At 39.9% G+C, this 19,672-nt stretch overlaps 1 protein-coding gene across 3 annotated transcripts; it reads left to right on the forward strand.

Moving 5' to 3' along the window:
• Positions 1–676: 676 nt before the first annotated feature.
• Positions 677–19,233, forward strand: LOC107762943 (uncharacterized). 3 transcript variants are annotated; one of them, XM_075238371.1, is made up of 17 exons: positions 684–1,254; positions 3,018–3,230; positions 3,430–3,701; positions 4,504–5,844; positions 6,270–6,599; positions 6,700–6,780; positions 6,913–6,993; positions 7,135–7,166; positions 7,283–7,370; positions 7,444–7,593; positions 8,712–8,903; positions 8,980–9,047; positions 9,161–9,233; positions 9,313–9,411; positions 16,441–16,546; positions 17,870–17,957; positions 18,797–19,233. In XM_075238371.1, exons 1-17 carry the CDS (start codon positions 819–821, stop codon positions 18,978–18,980), a joined length of 3,834 nt encoding a protein of 1,277 aa, XP_075094472.1. In that variant the 5' UTR covers positions 684–818; the 3' UTR covers positions 18,981–19,233. The 3 variants fall into 3 exon arrangements, with proteins under 3 accessions (XP_075094483.1, XP_075094472.1, XP_075094478.1); XM_075238377.1 differs by having other exon boundaries at positions 4,516–5,844; XM_075238382.1 differs by lacking the exons at positions 9,313–9,411; positions 16,441–16,546; positions 17,870–17,957; positions 18,797–19,233 and having other exon boundaries at positions 677–1,254; positions 9,136–9,233.
• Positions 19,234–19,672: the final 439 nt, after the last annotated feature.

Raw genomic sequence — 19,672 nt, forward strand, 5'->3', positions numbered from 1 at the left:
TTTTTTGAAAAAATGGCACACTTTCGGTCTATCACCAAACTGGTATATTTTTAACAGAGAAGGGCTTCTCGTTTGAGACTCTTCTTCTCCATTCTTGTTTAAGTCAATTTGATTTCATCTCTAGTTTTTTCATTTTTTCCTGCTTTTTGGAGTTTCGATACTTAGTAGGCATGCGGATTTGGTATGTTTATATGATTATTCCACGCTTGAATAGGACTGTATGTGCAGAAACTAATTACTTTTTGTTTACAATCAAATACGATTACAAAACAATACTTTCTAGCAGTGAAGATCTGGTGGACTTCCCTTGACATATTACTTTAAAATTGGTATCCAAATGGACAATTTGAAATGCATCCTTTCCGTAGTAATTTGAGATCAATATCTTTCCTCTTGATCAGGAGCCCGCGTGTAGTCGGTAACTTTCACCTTAAAAAAGTAACAAAATGTTTGGGAGAGGACCAAAAGTGTATCATTTTTTGAAGAATATGGACTATTACTGCACCATGAGAAAGAGCATGGATAGTTTTAAACTTAAGTCCAAAGATAATGGACTATTTTGCGCTTTTTCTAAAAATAATAATAAGTACATTACTGTTAAGTGCGTTTAGCGGAAGTCAAAATTGGACCCCAAAAAAGGCAGAAGTTACATAAGGATAAATCTAGAAGTCATATATATAAAAGTGAGTATTTTAAACCGAAAAACATTTCGCCTTTCCCGCACAAAAAATTCACTCATTTGGCTCCACTGAGTGTAGTACAGCGAGCAGAACGAGCCCTAATCTGCAATAAATTTCCGATTAATTCAAAATTTTGAAATGTCTTCCCCGGCAGCGCCGACGACCGTCGCCGCCGGTGGCACTAGCGAGGACCGCCATCAGAACCACAACAATAACAACAATACGGAGAACTCGGAGGGCGGCACCACCATGGCGATGCAGAAGAAGCGAGCACGAAGAGTGAGCTTTGCTGAGATGACTTCTGTACACTTCTTCGACCGTGATGAAGAGTACGAAACACCTCCGGATCCCTCAGGCAAAGCTGAAAGTAACAGTGAACGTGAAGAGGTAATAAACCTAGGTTTTGATCAATTGGTCGACGATTCCAAAGAGTCTGAGGATGGAGACGAAGGAAACGACGAGGATGAGGATGAGGATGAGGATGATGAGATGGCTTTGCCTAGGTCGTTTTTAAGACCTGCAGAATCACCTTCTCCTGGCAGCAATTTTGGTTCTGCTACTTCAAATGATGATGGCAAGTGCTCTCTTTCTCCCTCTTTTCCTTTTTAAGCTGTGTGTTTATAGCTGAGAAGGAGAGTATAATTGGTTCGGTTTGATCCATTTTGGGTTAATTCGGATTGATTTAATAGCTGGTCCATAGATACCAAAAGTTTTCAAATACCAGCGGAGGCAAAAGCACTAGGTGATTTCTTCTTCTTCCCATCTGATTAAGCATTACTCGTGCTGGTGGGAAGTGAGCGGTACTTGGTGGAATAGTTGAGGTGCTCGTAAGTTGGCTCGTCTTATTAGATAATTGATTGAAAATGCAACACAAAGCCCACTACGTATTCTGATCAGATGTTAGTTTAAAATGCTTATGATTCCCTGGAATGAAATAGGATTAAATTCAAACAAAATACACTATTACAAACTAAAGTCCTTAGAAACAAATCTAAGTAAATTCATATTATCTGCTGATGCATACAACATTCTCATCATGATTTAAACGCCTAAAATTCTAAATTGAATTGAACACCATAACAAACCACAAAATTTTGAATCTAATAAACGAAAGAAATGGATCAATAGTTTGATCAATTAAAGTTTTCAAAAGGTCAATAGTTTTTCGGACTTGAAAGATGGAAATTCTAATTTGGTTAGTAGTTGGCGCTTCAGTTTATGAGGTTTCATGTGTTTTAGGTCCTTTTCTGTGTGTTTATTTCTCCAAGGTTACTGTCATAGGAAGTAGAATATGAGAAGATAAAGGGAAATATGAAAAAACAAATAGAAAGAGAAGTAGGAAGCCTGGACATAGAACATTATAAGAAAAGGAACAAAATGATAAAAGAGAAAAGAGGTAAAGGAAAATATATGAGGAGGAAATCTTCTTTTGGTTAATGAAGTGGGTTAAGAACCATGAGGTCTTTGGTTCAAATGGGCAAAAACACTAGGTGATTTCTTTCCATCTGTCCCAACTTTAGCGGACAGAGTTACCGATGCCTATTACTGGTGAGAGGTAGCAGGTATCACGTGAAATTAATCAAGGTGTCTGTGTGCTTGCTTGAACGCCACGATTATAAAAAAAATATAAGAGGAGAAAGCATTGACAAACAAAAATAGGAGCATGAATGGTTCAAATTTTGCTCCTTGCCAAAGTAACATTTAAGGTCACTCCCAACCTCTGGACCTATTCCTCTTTTCTGAATGCGGGTGCCACCTCAAATTACATAGCCAAGTTTCAAAAGATATCAACATACTTATCTGTAGTATTTCCCAAGTTGCAGGTGCCATGCACCCCCACCCATCCACATGGATCTGCCCCTGTTTGTAGATACTCCATTTGGTGCACAATGTACAACTACAACATGCGCCTTGCATTGATCATCTTCGCGCTAGAGATAGGAAGAGGTTATGTATGGTCTTTATGGCTTGAATTGTTGTTATTTTGAGAGACTGGATAATTAGGATTTTGGCTCCTTTTTATTTTTAGCTGTTATCTGTATCCTTTAATGTCCTGACTTGGGCCACATTTTGTGAAAGGACTTCTATGATATCGCATATCAGGATAGCTGCTTCTGCATGTGACATGATAATAGATTTGTTATCTGGAAGGAATTTGTGGTCTTTGTCGTCATTGAATCACAAATGGAAAACAAACCATCTTTTTTTTCTATTGGTTTAAAATTTTCAGTTTACTGGGATCTCTTCCATTAGACATAATTATGTTGATTTGATAGGAATGTTAAACCCTTAAGAGTTTGTAACAGTAGTATTCTATGTGGCCTTTCTTTTTGGCAGAAGATAATTTTTTTGGCCCAGTATCTCCCAATTTTATAAGGCCAGGCCGGCTATCAGATTCAGCAGTGTCAGACGAAAATCATGATATTACTATGGATTCAACAGCTTTCTCCATGCACTTCCGCAGATTTGTTAGGTCAGATTCAGGGATAGATTTGAAGACCCCAACAGAAGTATCATTTGATGAGAAAACACCGACACAGACCGGTCTAGGTAATTCCATGGAACTCACTGTCCAAGAAGCTAATTTCTCAATCTTCTATGCCTGTTGCCAATTTTAGTGGCATTAGTGATTCGAGTGACATGAGTCTGATTGGAGAAAATTCGAGAAGATATGATTATGGGAGACTCTCTCCTGATTTAGAAGCTCTTTTAGCAGAAGGCCAAGAAAAACATGCAGTTTCTGTTTCAGGAGATACTAGTGTTTTAGAGTCACCAGCAAGCAAGAAAATGAAGGTTGGAAGTGCAATGATGGATTTAGGTGGAAATGGAGAACAAGAAGCAAATGCAGTTGTTAGTTTTAATATGCCACTTCTACCTTTGTGCCAGAAAATCGACGGCGCAGATGATGGTAATAAGTTTCTTTCTCGTGCAATTGATGGTGATACGTTGCCCATATCCACTGTTCCAGCTCCAGATAATTATGTTGATAGAGTAAATCAGTCGCCGAAGCAGCCAAGTAAAGTAAGTAACCGAGTTATGGTATGTTAATTCCGTTGCATAAATGCATAATCAATAGCCATGACCTGTTGTGCTCTCTTATTTACACCATCTTGGTACACTACATCGTATGGCTTATCTACACCTCAGTTCTTTTGTTTACATTTATGTAAAATACTTCATCATTTTCCACTTGACATTATGTTCATGTCCTTAGTGTTTCCTGCTTTGAGATTCTACATGCTAAGTTTATTTGATGATAAGGTAGGTGATAGAAGATGTGACTTCAAATATAAGATATGATCATTTACTTGCCATTGCCAATTCTTTTAGATCGAAAGGTGCATTTGACCTTGCGTCTAGTTTAACATGGTTACAGCGATTTTTGTGTCAATCATATTTTACATATGGTAAATGCCATGTATCTTCAAATGCATTTATAATATCTGGTCATTGTGCTTCTGTATTGTTAGCTTAATTCTGCCAAGGGGCTTTAATCAATTAACGTCATCTATCGGTAGTTTGTGTCTTGTTCAGGAATCAGGATGCTGTGTTCTACAGTCCTGTACATGTCATATTTTGGCTAAAGTCCTTGTTGAATTGCAAGTAGCTGGTGTCTTGTTTAGGGATGCATTGTTCTAAAATCCTGTAAATGCCACGTTGGGGCTAAGTTCCTCGTTGAATTGTGAAACAGATATGTTTGATCCATGTCCCTGAATGATTTGTTTCAGTGAAATAGTTATGATAAATATTTTTACTGGGTCAGGAAGTTAGGCTTAAGCTACTTTGCTTTTTCCCAATGCCCCGATTTCATGTTTTTTTGTAGTTTAAATTGCAGGATGTTGGTGAAAATAATAAGTCTGTCAAGGATGCTTCTGAGGTTGGAATTAGTGAAACCTTATGTAGTAATGATGGTGAGCTTGGTCAATTTTGTGGGTCCCCATGTGGCAGGGAATCTCCGTTGGTTGATTTAGTGTCCTCTTCACCCGCTACGCAAAGACTAATAGTTATTGGTAGTCCTTCACCTGTCAAACAGAATTCAATGGCGGTGTCTTTCCTTGAAGATCCCATTTCCTTTTTGAGCAATGAAAAGAGAGGACCTTGGACAAGTTCAGCGTCCCTCCAGAAGAACATTTCCAAACTTGAGAGACTTAAGGCTTCTGGACTATCTTCTCTCCTTGGTGACAGAATCCCCAATATTGACATCAGAACCTTAGAGTTTCCAAGAACACCTCCTTTGGATTCTATATTGAAGAAAAGGAACCTACAAATGGGAGTCAAATGTCTGGATTCCTCTATGACTTGTACAGAGGAGCAGTTTTCAGGTACTTCTACGAAGGAGGGAGAAAGAAGAATGTTCACCTCAGGTGGTAGTAGGAGTGAGACTCTTTTAACTGGCGAAGATGTAATTCCATGTGAACAATCTCTGGGCCCTGAAAAGCAGGGGAAATCTCTCAATCGGCTAAATACTGGTTTTCTCCCCATGGATCAAGTGTTGAAGCCTACAGCCCCTTTGGCTTCATCAAGGTTTTCTTGGTCAGGAAAGACAAATGACACTTTTACACCAAATGACCTCAGGCAGAAGATATCACTGATTTCTAGAACTGATTCCCCATTGGTTGATTATCTAGGGCAGGAGAAAGTGACTGCTATTGCTCAAAAGTTGGTTTTTTCTCCAGAAAAATCCTTGCAGTCAAAGTCATCTACATGGACTGAACATCAGTCCAGCCCCTTTAAAGAATCAAAGTTGCATGATGAACCCATGAAGAGCTTAGGCCTAGTGAAAAATGCATCTTCAATAGGTAATGTGACAGATGGACATTCTTCGAATGCAACGGATGGCAATTGGCATTCGTCCTCCACATCAACTGAAGAACAGTCTGGTTCACCAGTTGTCGAAGGAAGCAAAGTGTTAAGGCAACCAGATGGGACATATAGCATAGAAGCTAAGCTCCTTGATCAAATGAATGTACTGAAAAGCACCAAGGACTCGAAGATCTCCAGGGATGGGAGCTCTCATCTATCTTCAGCAACATTAGATGGGAATATTCAGAGTGCAAATGGTCTCCCTAGACTTGAAATTGATCCTCGAGAGCTAAACAAGTCTTCTTTAGCTGGCGCTGCTTCTTCCTCTATTCAGAACGTAGAAGCGTTGGTGGTTGAAAAGGTTAATACACCATTCCATTCCCTTATGTGTTGTTTGACACCGATCAATTACTTTGCTGTGGTGTCGGTATGCAGCTAAACCTGTGTCCTGCATGAGCCATGATTTGCTTATTTACTGCTTCCCTAAGGTTATTTTTCCCTACATTTGATTCACTTCTATCAATGTGGTGTTGTCCCCTTTTTCCTTAAAAAAGCTACTGTCATTGGCAATTGTTCTTCCTTTTTTGTTAATTTTGGATATTGAAACATGGAAACAGCTGGTTCTTCTTTTTCCATTACGAATTTGGTGTTTCATTTAATTTTCTAACTCCAAATCCTTATTGTGGCTTTTATGCACACGCTTGCTGAATTCCTGCTTTGCCACTTTTTTAGCTTGAAAATTCGCAACTTGCATTCAATATTCACTTATATAGCCATATTCTGCAGACTCCTGTACAATGGTCTTCACGAAGTCCACCAGCAAAGGGGTTTCACTTGCTGGCACAATCCAACACTACATGTTCCTCTGTAGGTGAAGCTGTGCAATCTCCCACATGCAACCAATCAATTGGCAGACCTAGAAACTCTTCTGCCCATAAAAGATGCAGTGAAGAGTTGACATATGGAGATATGGAACACACAAATGAAATTATCATGTCTCAAAGTAGCTCGAAACTCCAGAGAGGGGTTGGTAATAGTCCAGCAATCTCGGGACGTCCTGATGATAGCGGAAAAGAAATGCTCAGAGCTCATCTTGAACTCAGACAATGGAAAGATGTAAGATGGCTTTATGGTCTTTCTATGTTACTTGCCTGGATGGCACTCTTTCTGAAGAAAAGGGTTCGGGAAATGAAAAAGCTTCCTCTTTATCTTGCAGATTAAATCCAAATGTATGGAGGATGCAGATGAGTGGATATCTTTGCCTAAAGGAAGACTTACCATGCTTACTATGCCAGCGGTATATTTTTTTCACTTCAAGATATGCTTTAGAAATGTTTCTGTCGGTAGAATTTACTTCTAGATGTAAAATAACCAGATTTTGATTCATGTTGTCTTATCATCTTTATTGTTTTTTAATAAATTGTTGTAGATTGAAATGGTGGAAGACATTGTCACCCGAATGCAGAAGGCAAAAATATACGACATTTTGCACAGTCAAATTCTCACTCAGGTTTCTTTGCTTGGGGATACGTTGGCTCATGTTTCAGAACTAATGAAAAGCAAAATAATAATAGATCAAATGTTAAATGCATTCTTCTTATGCCCAGGAAGTTTTAAGTAGCTATTGACCTTGATTTCCTCATCTTTTCAGAAAACGTTAGTTACCAGTTTTCAGGAGAAAAGGTAAATTCTCATTCCACCTTTATTTGCCAACATAATTGATGTTATTTTCATTTTGACATCAGATTCCTGTGTGCTTGAAAAGTTTGTTATCTCTCTTATATGTGATGATAATGCAGAACTTTAGAAGCAATAATGTTGTTATGTCAGCTTGTACATGAGAAAGCAAAGTATCACTTGAGGTGTGTGAAGAAGGAGAAACTGCTGGTACTATTTATGCTCGATCTATCTTTCTACGATCACCTTGTCATTCTTTTGACATAATTCATCATGCATATAGGAAAAATGTCAACTGTTGAACTCTGGAATTCAGAAGTCCCAAATGTCAAAGATCAATCATTCGCTTCATTCTTTAACTGTCTCAGGAGTCACCCAGGGTGATGCAATTTCTAGTGAGAGCTCATTAGCCTGTGAAAAGGCTCTGCAGGAGGTACTCTATAGAAATCAAGTATTGATTACATACTGCTGTTTGGCATGCCGATCATTTCCTATAACATTTTCATTTGCTGATTGTATTTTCCGTCTAAAAGAGGAAGGAAATATTCAATAAAGGAATAACACTAATAGGAAGACTTCCCTTTTCAATCTGTCATTTTATTTGCCAGGACCGGTTTTTTGTTCTCCATTCTTGGTGTTCCTTGTTCAGCTGAAAACTTGGTGGTGTTGCTAGGTTATATTTGTTGTTGTTATCATTAACTGTAAATTGTATGGATGTCATTAACTGTAAACATTACTTCTGACTTTGTCCATGAGTCCATGACTAAGAACTTGTAACTGGATTTCTTGACTTATTGATCAGTTGCCATTCGTCTGAGACTTTGCATGTCAGTTATTATCTTTTCTGTAGTTGTAGCTCAACATCCATTTTATTAACAGGAAAAATGCTCTTAGTTGTCCCAGTCAGTTTTAAGTGGTTACTCTACAGTTATGTGGGCTCAACTATGGGTTTTAGTTCCTTTTTCCTCCCGGTTGAAGTTTGTCTTCTGTCTGTTGTAAGGGCATCAGGTCCCTAATCATCATAAATTCATAATCTACTACTTTATCTCGTACAGACTGGAGTTCAGGTCTATTCATCAGAATTAATTGTGGCACACCTGAAAGATGGCAAGATGCAACAGCTTGTTTTATTTGTGACCATGCTTCTAGAATAATGAGTTAGTGGCACTTCATATCTTTTAATGTTCATGAAGTTTTCTCACGGTCCAGGTTCTGTCTTTGGATACCGAAGACATTTAGAATAATTGTCTTACACTTATCATCCTTTATGCGCGTGCATGTGTCTGTGAGAAAGGATGTAAACATGTTTTTTTAATGCTCATGATGCAGAAATCATTTAATAAATGTTTTTGCCTTCTTTTTAGAGGACTAAAAAGTTAGAGAAATTAAAGATAACTTGCTTGATTTTAGCACACAACTTTGTATACTTTGTTTGTTGACAAAGTTGTTTGTTGACATATATAATGCTATATTCCTCTGAGCTTGTCCAACTCATCATACTTGCTATGGCCAATTTAATCTAGTATGATACAGATGGTTTATGTAATGCAGGAGCCTCATAATAAAGTGGCCACTATCAAGGAGGGTTTGGAAGTTTCAGAAAGAAAAGTTGCAAAATTGGCTAGATCCTTGCGTTCTTCCTTTAAACTTGAGGGAGAACCAAGTTGTGCCGCTACCATCATTTCCGTAAAAGAACATCTAATGAGGAGATCGTGTTGTAGATTCCTACGGCAAGATATGCAGGTCTCTTCTGTCCTGTGTTATATGCTTCAAGCTACTTTATTCTGTCACTAATATACACCGTTTATTAATTTTTTAGATGTGTGTCATTCAGAATGTGAGGAGGCCATTTGTCATCCTCAACTATCTTGGTTTGCTGGTTCAAAGGTTTCTCTGACAATTTTCCTACTCCTATTTTCATGATTAAGGTTTTGGAATAAAGTTTTGTTCTACCTCTATGTCATGATATGTTTAGGTTTTTATTTGTTTGAAAACTCCAGTTTGAAGTTGACTATTGGTCCAAACTCAAGCATAATCATCTCTAACAATTTGAATGATCAACTAATCACAAAGGTGAAAGTCATGATGAACTTTTTTTATACTTTCTTTACTTCTCTTGGTTTTATTGATGCGCTACATTTTGGCTCTGTAGAGTTTTCCAAATATCAATGCGTGTGCTGCATTGAGATTTGTTTTAAAGGCTGAGATTTCAAAGAAACTTGGTGCTAGGACTCTGGCGCAAGAAATGCAGGTAAAATACAACTTATTTATCTCCAAAGAAATAGCGGACGACTTTGTATATCTTTTAAAATTATCACCTCTTACATCGGCAACAATATTAGTGAGTTAAATTGCTGTCATCTTAGTTCGTATTAGTTTATTCACCGTATTAGTGTGCATGTTGTTGCAACTTGTCTTCTTCTGGTTTGGTCTGTTGCCTTGTGTGTGATAGTGATTTCCCTTATTCTGCCGTAGGTATAGTGGTTGTGGTCTGGGATGGTCGAGTGAGGTCATGTCCTCGGGGGGAACGGGGGGTGGGGCGGGAGGTAGGGCAGGGTTTAGGGGGTGGGGCAGGAGGCAAGGGAGGTAAAGGGAACAAGGGTGTCTGTAGGTTGAGAATTGGATCATGGAACGTAGGTACATTGACGGGTAAGTCTATAGAGTTGGCGAAGATCCTCCAAAAGAGGAGGGTCAATATAGCGTGTGTCCAGGAGACAAGGTGGGTAGGGTCGAGGGCGAGGGACGCAGACGGGTATAAACTTTGGTACTCAGGAGTCCAGAAAGGTAAGAATGGAGTGGGCATCTTGGTGGATAGGAACTTAGAGAGTCTGTGGTTGAGGTTAGACGAGTGAATGATAGATTGATGATTATTAAGTTGGTGGTTGGAGAGTGCACCCTAAACGTCGTTAGCGCCTATGCGCTGCATGTGGGCCTAGATGAGGAGGTTAAACGACGCTTCTGGGAGGGGTTAGATGAGATTGTGCGCCAGGTTCCGCCTGCTGAGAAGTTATTCATAGGAGGGGATTTCAATGGGCATATTGGGTCGACCGCAGGTGGTTATGGCGAGGTGCACAGAGGCTTCGGTTTTGGGGAGAGGAACGGAGGAGGTACATCGTTGTTGTACTTCGCTAAGGCTTTTGGGTTGGTGATTGCGAACTCTAGCTTTCGGAAGAGGGATGGACATTTGGTTACTTTTCAAAATGCGGTTGCGAAGACTCAGATTGACTATCTCCTCCTCAGGAGGTGTGACAGAGGGTTGTGCAAGGATTGCAAGGTGATTCCGGGTGAGATACTCGCGACGCAGCATAGGCTCTTGGTGATGGACATTGGTATTATGTTAAAGAGGAGGAAAATGTCTACTCGAGGAAGACCTAGAATCATGTGGGGAGCCTTAACTAAGGATAAAGCCCAAGAGTTGGAGGGGCGGTTGTTGGCTATGGGAGCTTGGAGGAGCAGTGGTGACGCGAGTACTATGTGGTCAGCGACAACAGACTATATTAGGGAGGCTGCGAGACTGGTGGTGGAATGAAGTGGTCCAAGGTAAAGTGGAAGCGAAGAAGGCGGCATACTTGAAGTTAGTGGGGAGCATAGGTGAGGAGGAGAGGCGAGTGTGCATGGAGAGGTATAAGGCAACTAGGAAGGAGGCTAAGCTGGCGGTCACGGAGGCTAAGACTGCGGCTTATGGTCGTATGTACGAGGAATTGGGGAAAAAGGGTGGGGAGAAGAAGTTATTCCGGCTGGCCAAGTTGAGAGAGAGGAAGGCTCGGGATTTGGACCAAGTGAGATGCATCAAGGACTAAGATGGTAGAGTATTGATGGAAGATGCCCAGATTAAAAGGAGATGGCAGACTTACTTTCATAAACTTCTGAATGAAGAAGGGGATCAAGATATTGTGCTAGGTGAATCGGAGCATTTCGAGAGTCACCGTGACTTTGGGTATTGCAGGCGTATCGAGGTTGAGGAGGTTGTGGGAGCTATGCGTAAGATGAGTAGGGGCAGAGCGACCGGGCCAGACGAGATTCCAGTGGAATTTTGGAAGTGTGTCGGGAGAGCAGGTTTGGAGTGGTTGACTAGGTTATTTAATGTTATTTTTAAGGCGAAGAGGATGCCGGATGAGTGGAGGTGGAGTACGGTGGTTCCATTGTATAAGAACAAAGGTGATATCTAGAGTTGTAACAATTATAGGGGTATCAAATTACTGAGTCATACCATAAAAGTGTGGGAGAGGGTGGTTGAAGCGAGGGTGAGGATGACAGTGTCTGTATCCGACAACCAGTTCGGGTTTATGCCGGGTCGTTCGACTACAGAAGCTATACACCTTGTTAGAAGGTTGGTGGAACTGTACAGAGAAAGGAAGAAGGATCTGCACATGGTGTTTATTGACCTAGAGAAAGCGTATGACAAGGTTCCTAGAGAAGTTCTCTGGAGATGCCTGGAGGCAAAAGGTGTGTCGGTTCCCTACATTATGGCGATTAAGGACATGTATGATGGGGGCTAAGACTCGGGTTAGGACAGTAGAAGGCGACTCTGAGCATTTTCCGGTTGTAATGGGGTTACACCAAGGTTCTGCGCTCAGTCCGTTCTTATTCACCCTGGTGATGGACGCGTTAACACACCATATTCAAGGGGATGTGCCATGGTGCATGCTATTCGCCGATGACATAGTTCTAATTGATGAGTCGCGAGCCGGTGTTAACGAGAGGCTGGAGGTTTGGAGACAAGCTCTTGAGTCTAAGGGTTTCAAGCTGGGCAGGACGGAGACGGAATACCCGGAGTGTAAGTTCAGCGCTGAGCCAGGGGAAATGGGCGTGGATGTGAGGCTTGAGTCGCAGGTCATCCCGAGTAGAGGCAGCTTCAAGTACCTTGATTCGGTTATCCAGGGGGGAGGGGAGATCGACGAGGATGTGACACACCATATTGGGGTAGGATGGATGAAGTGGAGGTTAGCATCTGGAGTCCTGTGTGACAAGAGAGTGCCACCAATACTCAAAGGTAATTCTATAGAGCGGTGGTTAGACCGGCCATGATGTATGGGGCTGAGTGTTGGCCCGTTAAGAACTCACATATCCAGAAGATGAAAGTAGTAGAAATGAGGATGTTGCGGTGGATGTGCGGGCACACTAGGATAGATAAGATTAGGAATGATGATATTCGGGAAAAGGTGCACGTGGCTCCCATTGATGACAAAATGCGGGAAGCGAGGCTTAGATGGTTCAGACATGTTCAGAGGAGAAGCCCAGATGCTCCGGTACGGAGGTGTGAGCGGCTGGTTGTGGAGGGCACAAGAAGAGGTAGAGGGCGGTCTAAGAAGTATTGGGGAGTGGTGATCAGGCAGGATATGGCGAGGCTCCAGATTTCCGAGTACATGACACTTGATAGGAAGATGTGGAGGTTTAGAATTAGGGTTGTAGGTTAAGAGGTAGTTGAGTCGTGCCTTACTTCGTACCATTGTGGGACTAGCCATGTAGGTGTTTTGTCTAAGATAGCTAGTGGCAATGTTGTGTTTTACTATTTTGCTTTTCAGTGCAGGTCCTATTTACTTGCTATCGCTTTTGCTTTGTATATTTCTTCTAGATTTCATGGTGTTCCTATTTTCTTATGATTGCTGCGGTGATACTAATATTGTCTCCCTTTGCTTTGTATCTTTCTTCTGAATTTCATGATGTTCTTATTTTTCCTATGATTGCTGTGATGATACTAATATTGTCTCCTTTTTGTCCTTTTGGCTTTTTGTTTTCTTGAGCCGAAGGTCTTTCGGAAACAACCTCTCTACTCCTTCGGGGTAGGGGTAAGTTCTGCGTACACACTACCCTTCCCAGACCCCATTAGTGGGATTTTACTGGGTTGTTGTTGTTGTTGTTGTTGTCTTACATCGGCAACAGTTTCGATAAGGTGAAGCGCACTACTAGCGTCATCCAGTAACTTGCACAGCACGCTGCTGTTGCTGCATGTGTCCGTTTTCTTTAGGGAATAGGTAACAAGTGACAGCCTTCCTGAATAAGGAAAATGAAAATAGTTATACTAAGTAAAGAGTATGTAAACTTGAAGTATGTAATAATATATGGCTCCTAGCAAAAATTGTGTTTGGAACTTACTTGTGATCTCTAGAAGTCCAAATTGAATAATTGGGATCTTGTGAAAATTGATAAAAAATCAAACAAAAGGCCCAAGTATATAAATTGACATCCTTTTAGGCTGTCCTTTTAGCCCAAGAATATGTAGTTTGTGATAAACGTATTTTCTAATTGGGTAACGTGACTATGTTACGCCTGAAAATTAGGGGTCACGTGACTGGCACACCACAACATAACCCTCACACAGCAGACCTATCAATCCGTTTATTAATCTGAAATTAGACCATATGGGGATCCGGCTAGCCTTATACCATCGAACTACAGTTTGTAATAATGTATCATACAACATGAAATCACATAAAGGCCGTAGGCATCAACACACCTCATATAAGTTCCGATGAGGGATATCAATCAATATATACCCAAAAAGAATGATTGTGACCCACTAGCTACTGACAATAAGCTTCTAACTTGCCAAAAGAATACACCATATATTCGGGAAACTGCCAGGCTATGCAAAAGAATTAACACTCGAAAAGAAGCCACCACGGGATATGTGTGGGGCTTACCACCAGAATTGTAGAAGAGGAGGGCTGTCAGCAGCTAGGTCCCCATCGGCGTCTGTATCTGCAAACATGAAGTAGGGAGTGAGTATAAACATACTCAAGTCTCATAGATGACCTCTAAATGTTGGGACAAGTTTTTGAGAAATCATGTTATGCAATTATAAGTTGAAGACGTAAGAGTTCATCCTCTTCATTCAAAATGTTTATATCTTTACACCTGTCCAATGTGGGATGATATACAATACTCCGCATGTTCCAATTTATGTGACATAGTTGGAATTGGTGGGGAGTTAAAGAAAGAAAAAAACACTTTTGAAACCTGTAGTTTTAAACATGCCATAACATTTGTGTTGCCATAACATGCCATAACATTTGTGTTGCTATAAAATTTTTGAAACTACCATAACATTTGTGTGGCTATAATACCTTCTCATTAAAGGTAATATGGGAAGTGTAAAGTTAATTATTTCCAAATATAGAAACGTGAGTCCAAAGTTAATTATTCTCAAATATAAAAATCTGTCATTCTTTCTGTAACAGATTAATAAGAAAACAATGTTACATAAATTGGAATGGTAGGAGTATAAACTACCTGTCAAACATCTGACACTCCATTTAAAGCCGGTTCATACATATCGTATATACTAAGCTTGTTACATATATAATTAACTCGAGGACCTGGGAGAGACCTGATAAATATGGATGCAATGCACTGAGAAAAGTGACACTAAATCTCTACGTGTTCGGACATCTCATGAAATACTGGATTTGAAGCAGTGTAATCAAAGGCGAAAAGCGCAAAAGAACTCTAAGGTCTGTTCGGGCTTTAAGCGCAAAGCGTAAATAAAGCGTGGGCTTTAATAAGAAAGGCGTAAATGGAGAAAAACTACGAATATGTATGTGCAGTCCAAGACTAATATCTATAAGCATGAATACCAAATATATGGAGAAAGAAATTGAAGAAAATTTACGATAAAGTGAAATATATCAATTGTTTAGTGTCGCCTCTTAAGGATTATGCTCGTTGGCAAAGAAACGTATGCCTTAGAGCCTTGATGAAAACACTGAAGCGCCGACTAAGCGAGGCGAAGCGCTCAACATGTTTTGAGCCTCGCTTCGGGGCTTAAGGGTGCATTTGATAACTGATTTGAAGCAATATGGAGCACAACTTGATTATCACAAACAAGTTCCATGTGATTGGTTTCTCCGAATCTCAGCTGTTATAGTTGGTGAGGTCTCAGGGCATTCACGTCCTGGCGTTTGTAAGCTGCGCCCTGGATTTTGCCCTTGGGCCTTGGCCACTTGTCCTGCCAGACAGGCCTCGCGCCTTAGTTGTGGGATGATCCCCTACTAAGCTGCCATGGCAGCAAACTTTCTTGGCCCAAACCCTAGGTCATGCCGCAGCAAGGCTAACGCGTGACCTGGTTGACAGTTAGGCAACCTTCACGTGTTAGTCTCATGGTAGAGCCAAACTGAGCTGGACTATTTTCTTGAACTCTCCCGCCAAAACTCTGCTTCATGCCGCTATGTGCTACTGCATGATTTGCTCGGCCGACCAGCTGAGCTTCACAGTTTGTCACAAGATGGGGTGAAATGTGCTGCCCCTGCGTGCTGGAACTTCCTCTCCAAAATCATGCCTGCACGTTATCCACTCCATGGTGACTTCCTTTAGTCTCAAAGAGATGGGCACGTTACACTGCGACCGACCTGTAGCCTATTTAACCTTTAAACTTCGAAATTCTGCGCCTTTCTCTATAATATCAATCCCAACTCATCCAATTCATTTATACACCCAAGTGAACATCCACATCAATGTTTAAACATTGAATCAATTATCACCACATAATTTCAACAAATTGGCACCTTTTAAAAAATATGAATCGAATTTAAAAAACTTAGAAATTTACAGGGCATTACAGACTATTTACACAGATTGTTGTCGAACAATGTTGGAAATGTACATTGAATACTGGATGGATCCAGAAGTTGCATTAATTTACAAGCCAAAGCAATAGTCTCTTGTTTGTATGGTAACTTTTGTATCTGACCTCATTAGGTGATCAGGTCCTTAATTAACGGAAAATTTCCAGGAGATTTAGCGTACAAATGCACTGCTTGTGTCTAGGTAATTTCTAATCTTTGAAGTGCAAAAGAATCTTTGATTAACCATTAGAATTTGACTACTGATGTTGGTACTAGCTATAAACTGTTGGAAGTGGAACCATAGGCATACAAATGATTTTCTTCTCCTTTCCTCCTTTTCTCTATTTGTTAGTGTGTTTGTGTGTGTGTGTTATCGGGTAGGGATGCAGAGCTTTGATATGTGAATGAGATGTGCCTATTATGTCTGCTTCTTTTGAAGCTTAGAAAGAAAATGCTGAAGCAACTGATATATTCCCGCACAAATAACTATAAATGCATCGAAAGAATTATTTTGGGCCACTAAATGTTGGGCAGCAAACGGCAATGCTCAAACTCAGATGTTTTTCATGTCTGGAACTGCCTTAATACTTTGATCTTAACAACTTGTGCTTTAAAAGCAACCTTTAACAGTGAATCTTGCTGAGCTACTTTTTGAGTTCATCCGAGATACTTCAAGCTTATTGCGATTGATACTGGTATATTGATAATATGTGCAGGTTACTCGTTCCCTTTTAGGAAACTCCCTTGATGTGGTTGCCGAGGTGCAGAAGGCACAAATACAGTTTCATAAATTGGCTGATATTTCCTTCTCCACTCCAACTGGTACTGTTGTTCGATTCTTTCTTTCATTTCTCACCCCACCTGCTGAATTCCACTTGTGATATCTGTTTGCAGTTAAGCCCGTTACCATCAGGCACTCATGGACAATTATTTTAGGGTCATTTATTGCTGTAATTTCAGTAATTTATTATTAATGTGTGAGTTTTATTGCTCCTTCTGACCTATATTATCTGAAGTTATTTGACTAGGTAGAGAATATTAACATGCTTATGACTTTTGTAGTTTTGATGGTGTCAAAAGATATTAAAATTGTTTCTGAAAAGTTAATTAGAGAGAAATTTGAATAGTCAAATTACTGCAAGATAGTTTGTATCATTGATGGAATGGTGTTAAGATTTTCCAAAATAAAGTCTCATGTAAAACAGAATCAGTTCTTATAAAAAAAGGCAGCCCGGTGCACTAAGCTCCCGTTATGCGCGGGGTCCGGGAAGGGCCGGACCACAAGGGTCTATTGTACGCAGCCTTACCCTGCATTTTTACAAGAGGCTGTTTTCATGGTTCGAACCCGTGACCTCCTGATCACATGCAAGCAACTTTACCGGTTACAATCAGTTCTTGTACAATATTTTAATATTCTTGGATTAGGGATATTAGGCCGAGGGTCTATCGAAAACAGCCTCTCTACTCCTCCGGAGTAGGGGTAAGGTCTGCGTACACACTACCCTCCCCAGACCCCACTTGTGGGATTTTACTGGGTTGTTGTTGTTGGATTAGGGATATTAAGTTCTAATTTGTATGCATTCTTATTTTATTTGGTTGCACTGTTTCTTCTCTTGCAAGTTTGGTCACAAAAGGTACTATCCTGTTTGTTACGCATCCCTTTTGTATTTTAATTTGTGCTTTTCAGATGATTGTTGTCATTTTTCATGTTCTCTAGTTGTTGAACTCCTCTTTCACACCCAGATATCATATATTAGGTTATGGTAATGTTCTAAGAAATTGAAGATAAGTGACTGGTAGCAATCGTCTTTGCTGTCCCCTGGAGATGAAGACTGTTAATTCTTACCTTTGTCAGGATTGTTTTATTGTATAACTCTTTTGTGCTTTTATCATAAAGAGGGAATTATGGAGTAATTCATATTTTAGGATGGATAGACAGGTAAATTCCATGCCTAGACACATGGTCACTCCATGCCTTTACTTTTACTGCAATTTATCAGAAATTAAAGTGTTCAGCAATAAACAGTCATTTTGTCCTTGTGGAGTAAGTTTTTAGTAGTCATTGTTATTGGCAGATTATTTGAACTATTTTGCTGGTATAAGCACGTTGCACCTTATAACTAACACTTGACTTCACATTTGCAGTTGAGGAACTTGAGTTGCAGCTTCATTTTGTGAATTTTAATACTGGCAAGAAGGTGAAATTGACACTAGATATGTCATGCTTGAATAGGTACAGTCCTTTCTTCTCTACAGCTTCGTGTCTTTTGCTTTCACCTTTCTTACAACATAGTGTATGAATTAGTTCATGTTTGTCATGTTTCCTGCAGGATAAAATATCTATACTGTGCATTATAAGTGCCCCTTTAGTTCTCAAACCAGAAAGAAAAAATGAATCCGAAGTCGAAAATAATTTGATGAGCACAGTGATAAATCCTTTAAGCTGGTTTTGGACACCAACGTATCTGGTCTCGATTGTTCTTATCTGGTTTCTGTTTCCCAGTTGAAAAAGTAGAGTTGATGTATCATCTCAACATAAGAATGCTCTACTAGTTCCAGTCTTCTTAGAGAAAAGCGTAAAAACATTAACCTTGTTGCTCTCCTTAGTCTGGTGGTTTTTAAACTGCTAGCTTATTTCAGACATAGTAAACCGTATGGTTGGAGCCATCTAGTTATTATCAAGATTAAATAAAATGGTGCATTGGAGGCACATGCTACGGTGCTCTAAGCAGAAATGCGCACATACAATTACGTCAAGAAATTGAGGTGCACCAGTAACCGCATGTGGCAGCACAAACACATTGCTTTAGAACATATTTCTTATCTTGTCATGTCCGAAATTTGATCTGAAGTTCTGAATATATATCGTTTATAACCTCAGAGTTACTTACTAGTAATTTAGTCAGAACTGCATTCTCTGATGGAAGTAATTTTCAATCATCATATGGTTGTGTTGATTGGTAGTGAATTCTGCTTTTCATCAATTCTTCATAAGATTATCAACTAGTTGATATGTGGCAACATCTTCATTGTGTGTCACAAGTTACTGACTTTTTGAGGATTTCCTGACAGGGGGGTCTATCCTTCAGAAGTTGTTCCATCCCAGTTTGCAGCTCTAGCTGTTCGCTCTGAACATTCAGATCATGCGCTACTTGGTGAAATTAGAGATGCTGTCAAAAGTCTTAGAGCTGGATACATGAGGATTATACGGTTATGTGATTGTATTTCACGGGTGGTTCAAGCCTCGGGTGGTTAACTTCAGTAGAAACGAAAAATTAAACTTGGATGAGTGGACTATTGTTGGGGTTGCCACATATGAACTTCCCCTTGCACATGTTCTCCATTGTCACAGGTCTTCTGTGGCAACAATCACATCATATGTCGAAGAATGGTCGTGCTATATGGGTTGAGATCATAGCTGAATGTATAACTTTTTCTCTTCGATCCAGAAGTATGGTCTTTGGGCGTTCTCCCAGGTCTTTTCTATTTTTTCTAAACCGTCTTCTTAATTTCTTGTTTTACTTTTGGGCGACGAAGGGTTGGGGAGTTCTAAACTTTAGAACTATAATGATCAGCGTGAGCTCTTGTTTACTTTGATCGAATATTATAAGCTGTTAGATTAGCTGCATTTTGCTCATACATACGTATCCCTAATGAAATAGTGAAAACTCGGACGAGGAACTCTAGAGTTAGCCCTCATAATTTGGTATAAATTGATTTTTTCCCTTGGTAGACAAACTATTGGGGAGAAATTAAAAAATAATCAGATTTACAAGTGGTCACTGAAAAATAACCACAGTTTCAAAATTAATTGAAATTTAGTCACTTTTCATGTAAAGATAAATCTGAAGAAAAACACTATTAAAAATTCGGAAAATATTCTAGCATAATATACTGGAGTTCCAGTATAATATATTGGAAGTTCATACATAGGTGCTCCAATCTCCA

The sequence above is a fragment of the Nicotiana tabacum genome, chromosome 2 (assembly GCF_000715075.1).
Source record: "Nicotiana tabacum cultivar K326 chromosome 2, ASM71507v2, whole genome shotgun sequence".
Classification (NCBI taxonomy): Eukaryota; Viridiplantae; Streptophyta; class Magnoliopsida; order Solanales; family Solanaceae; genus Nicotiana; species Nicotiana tabacum.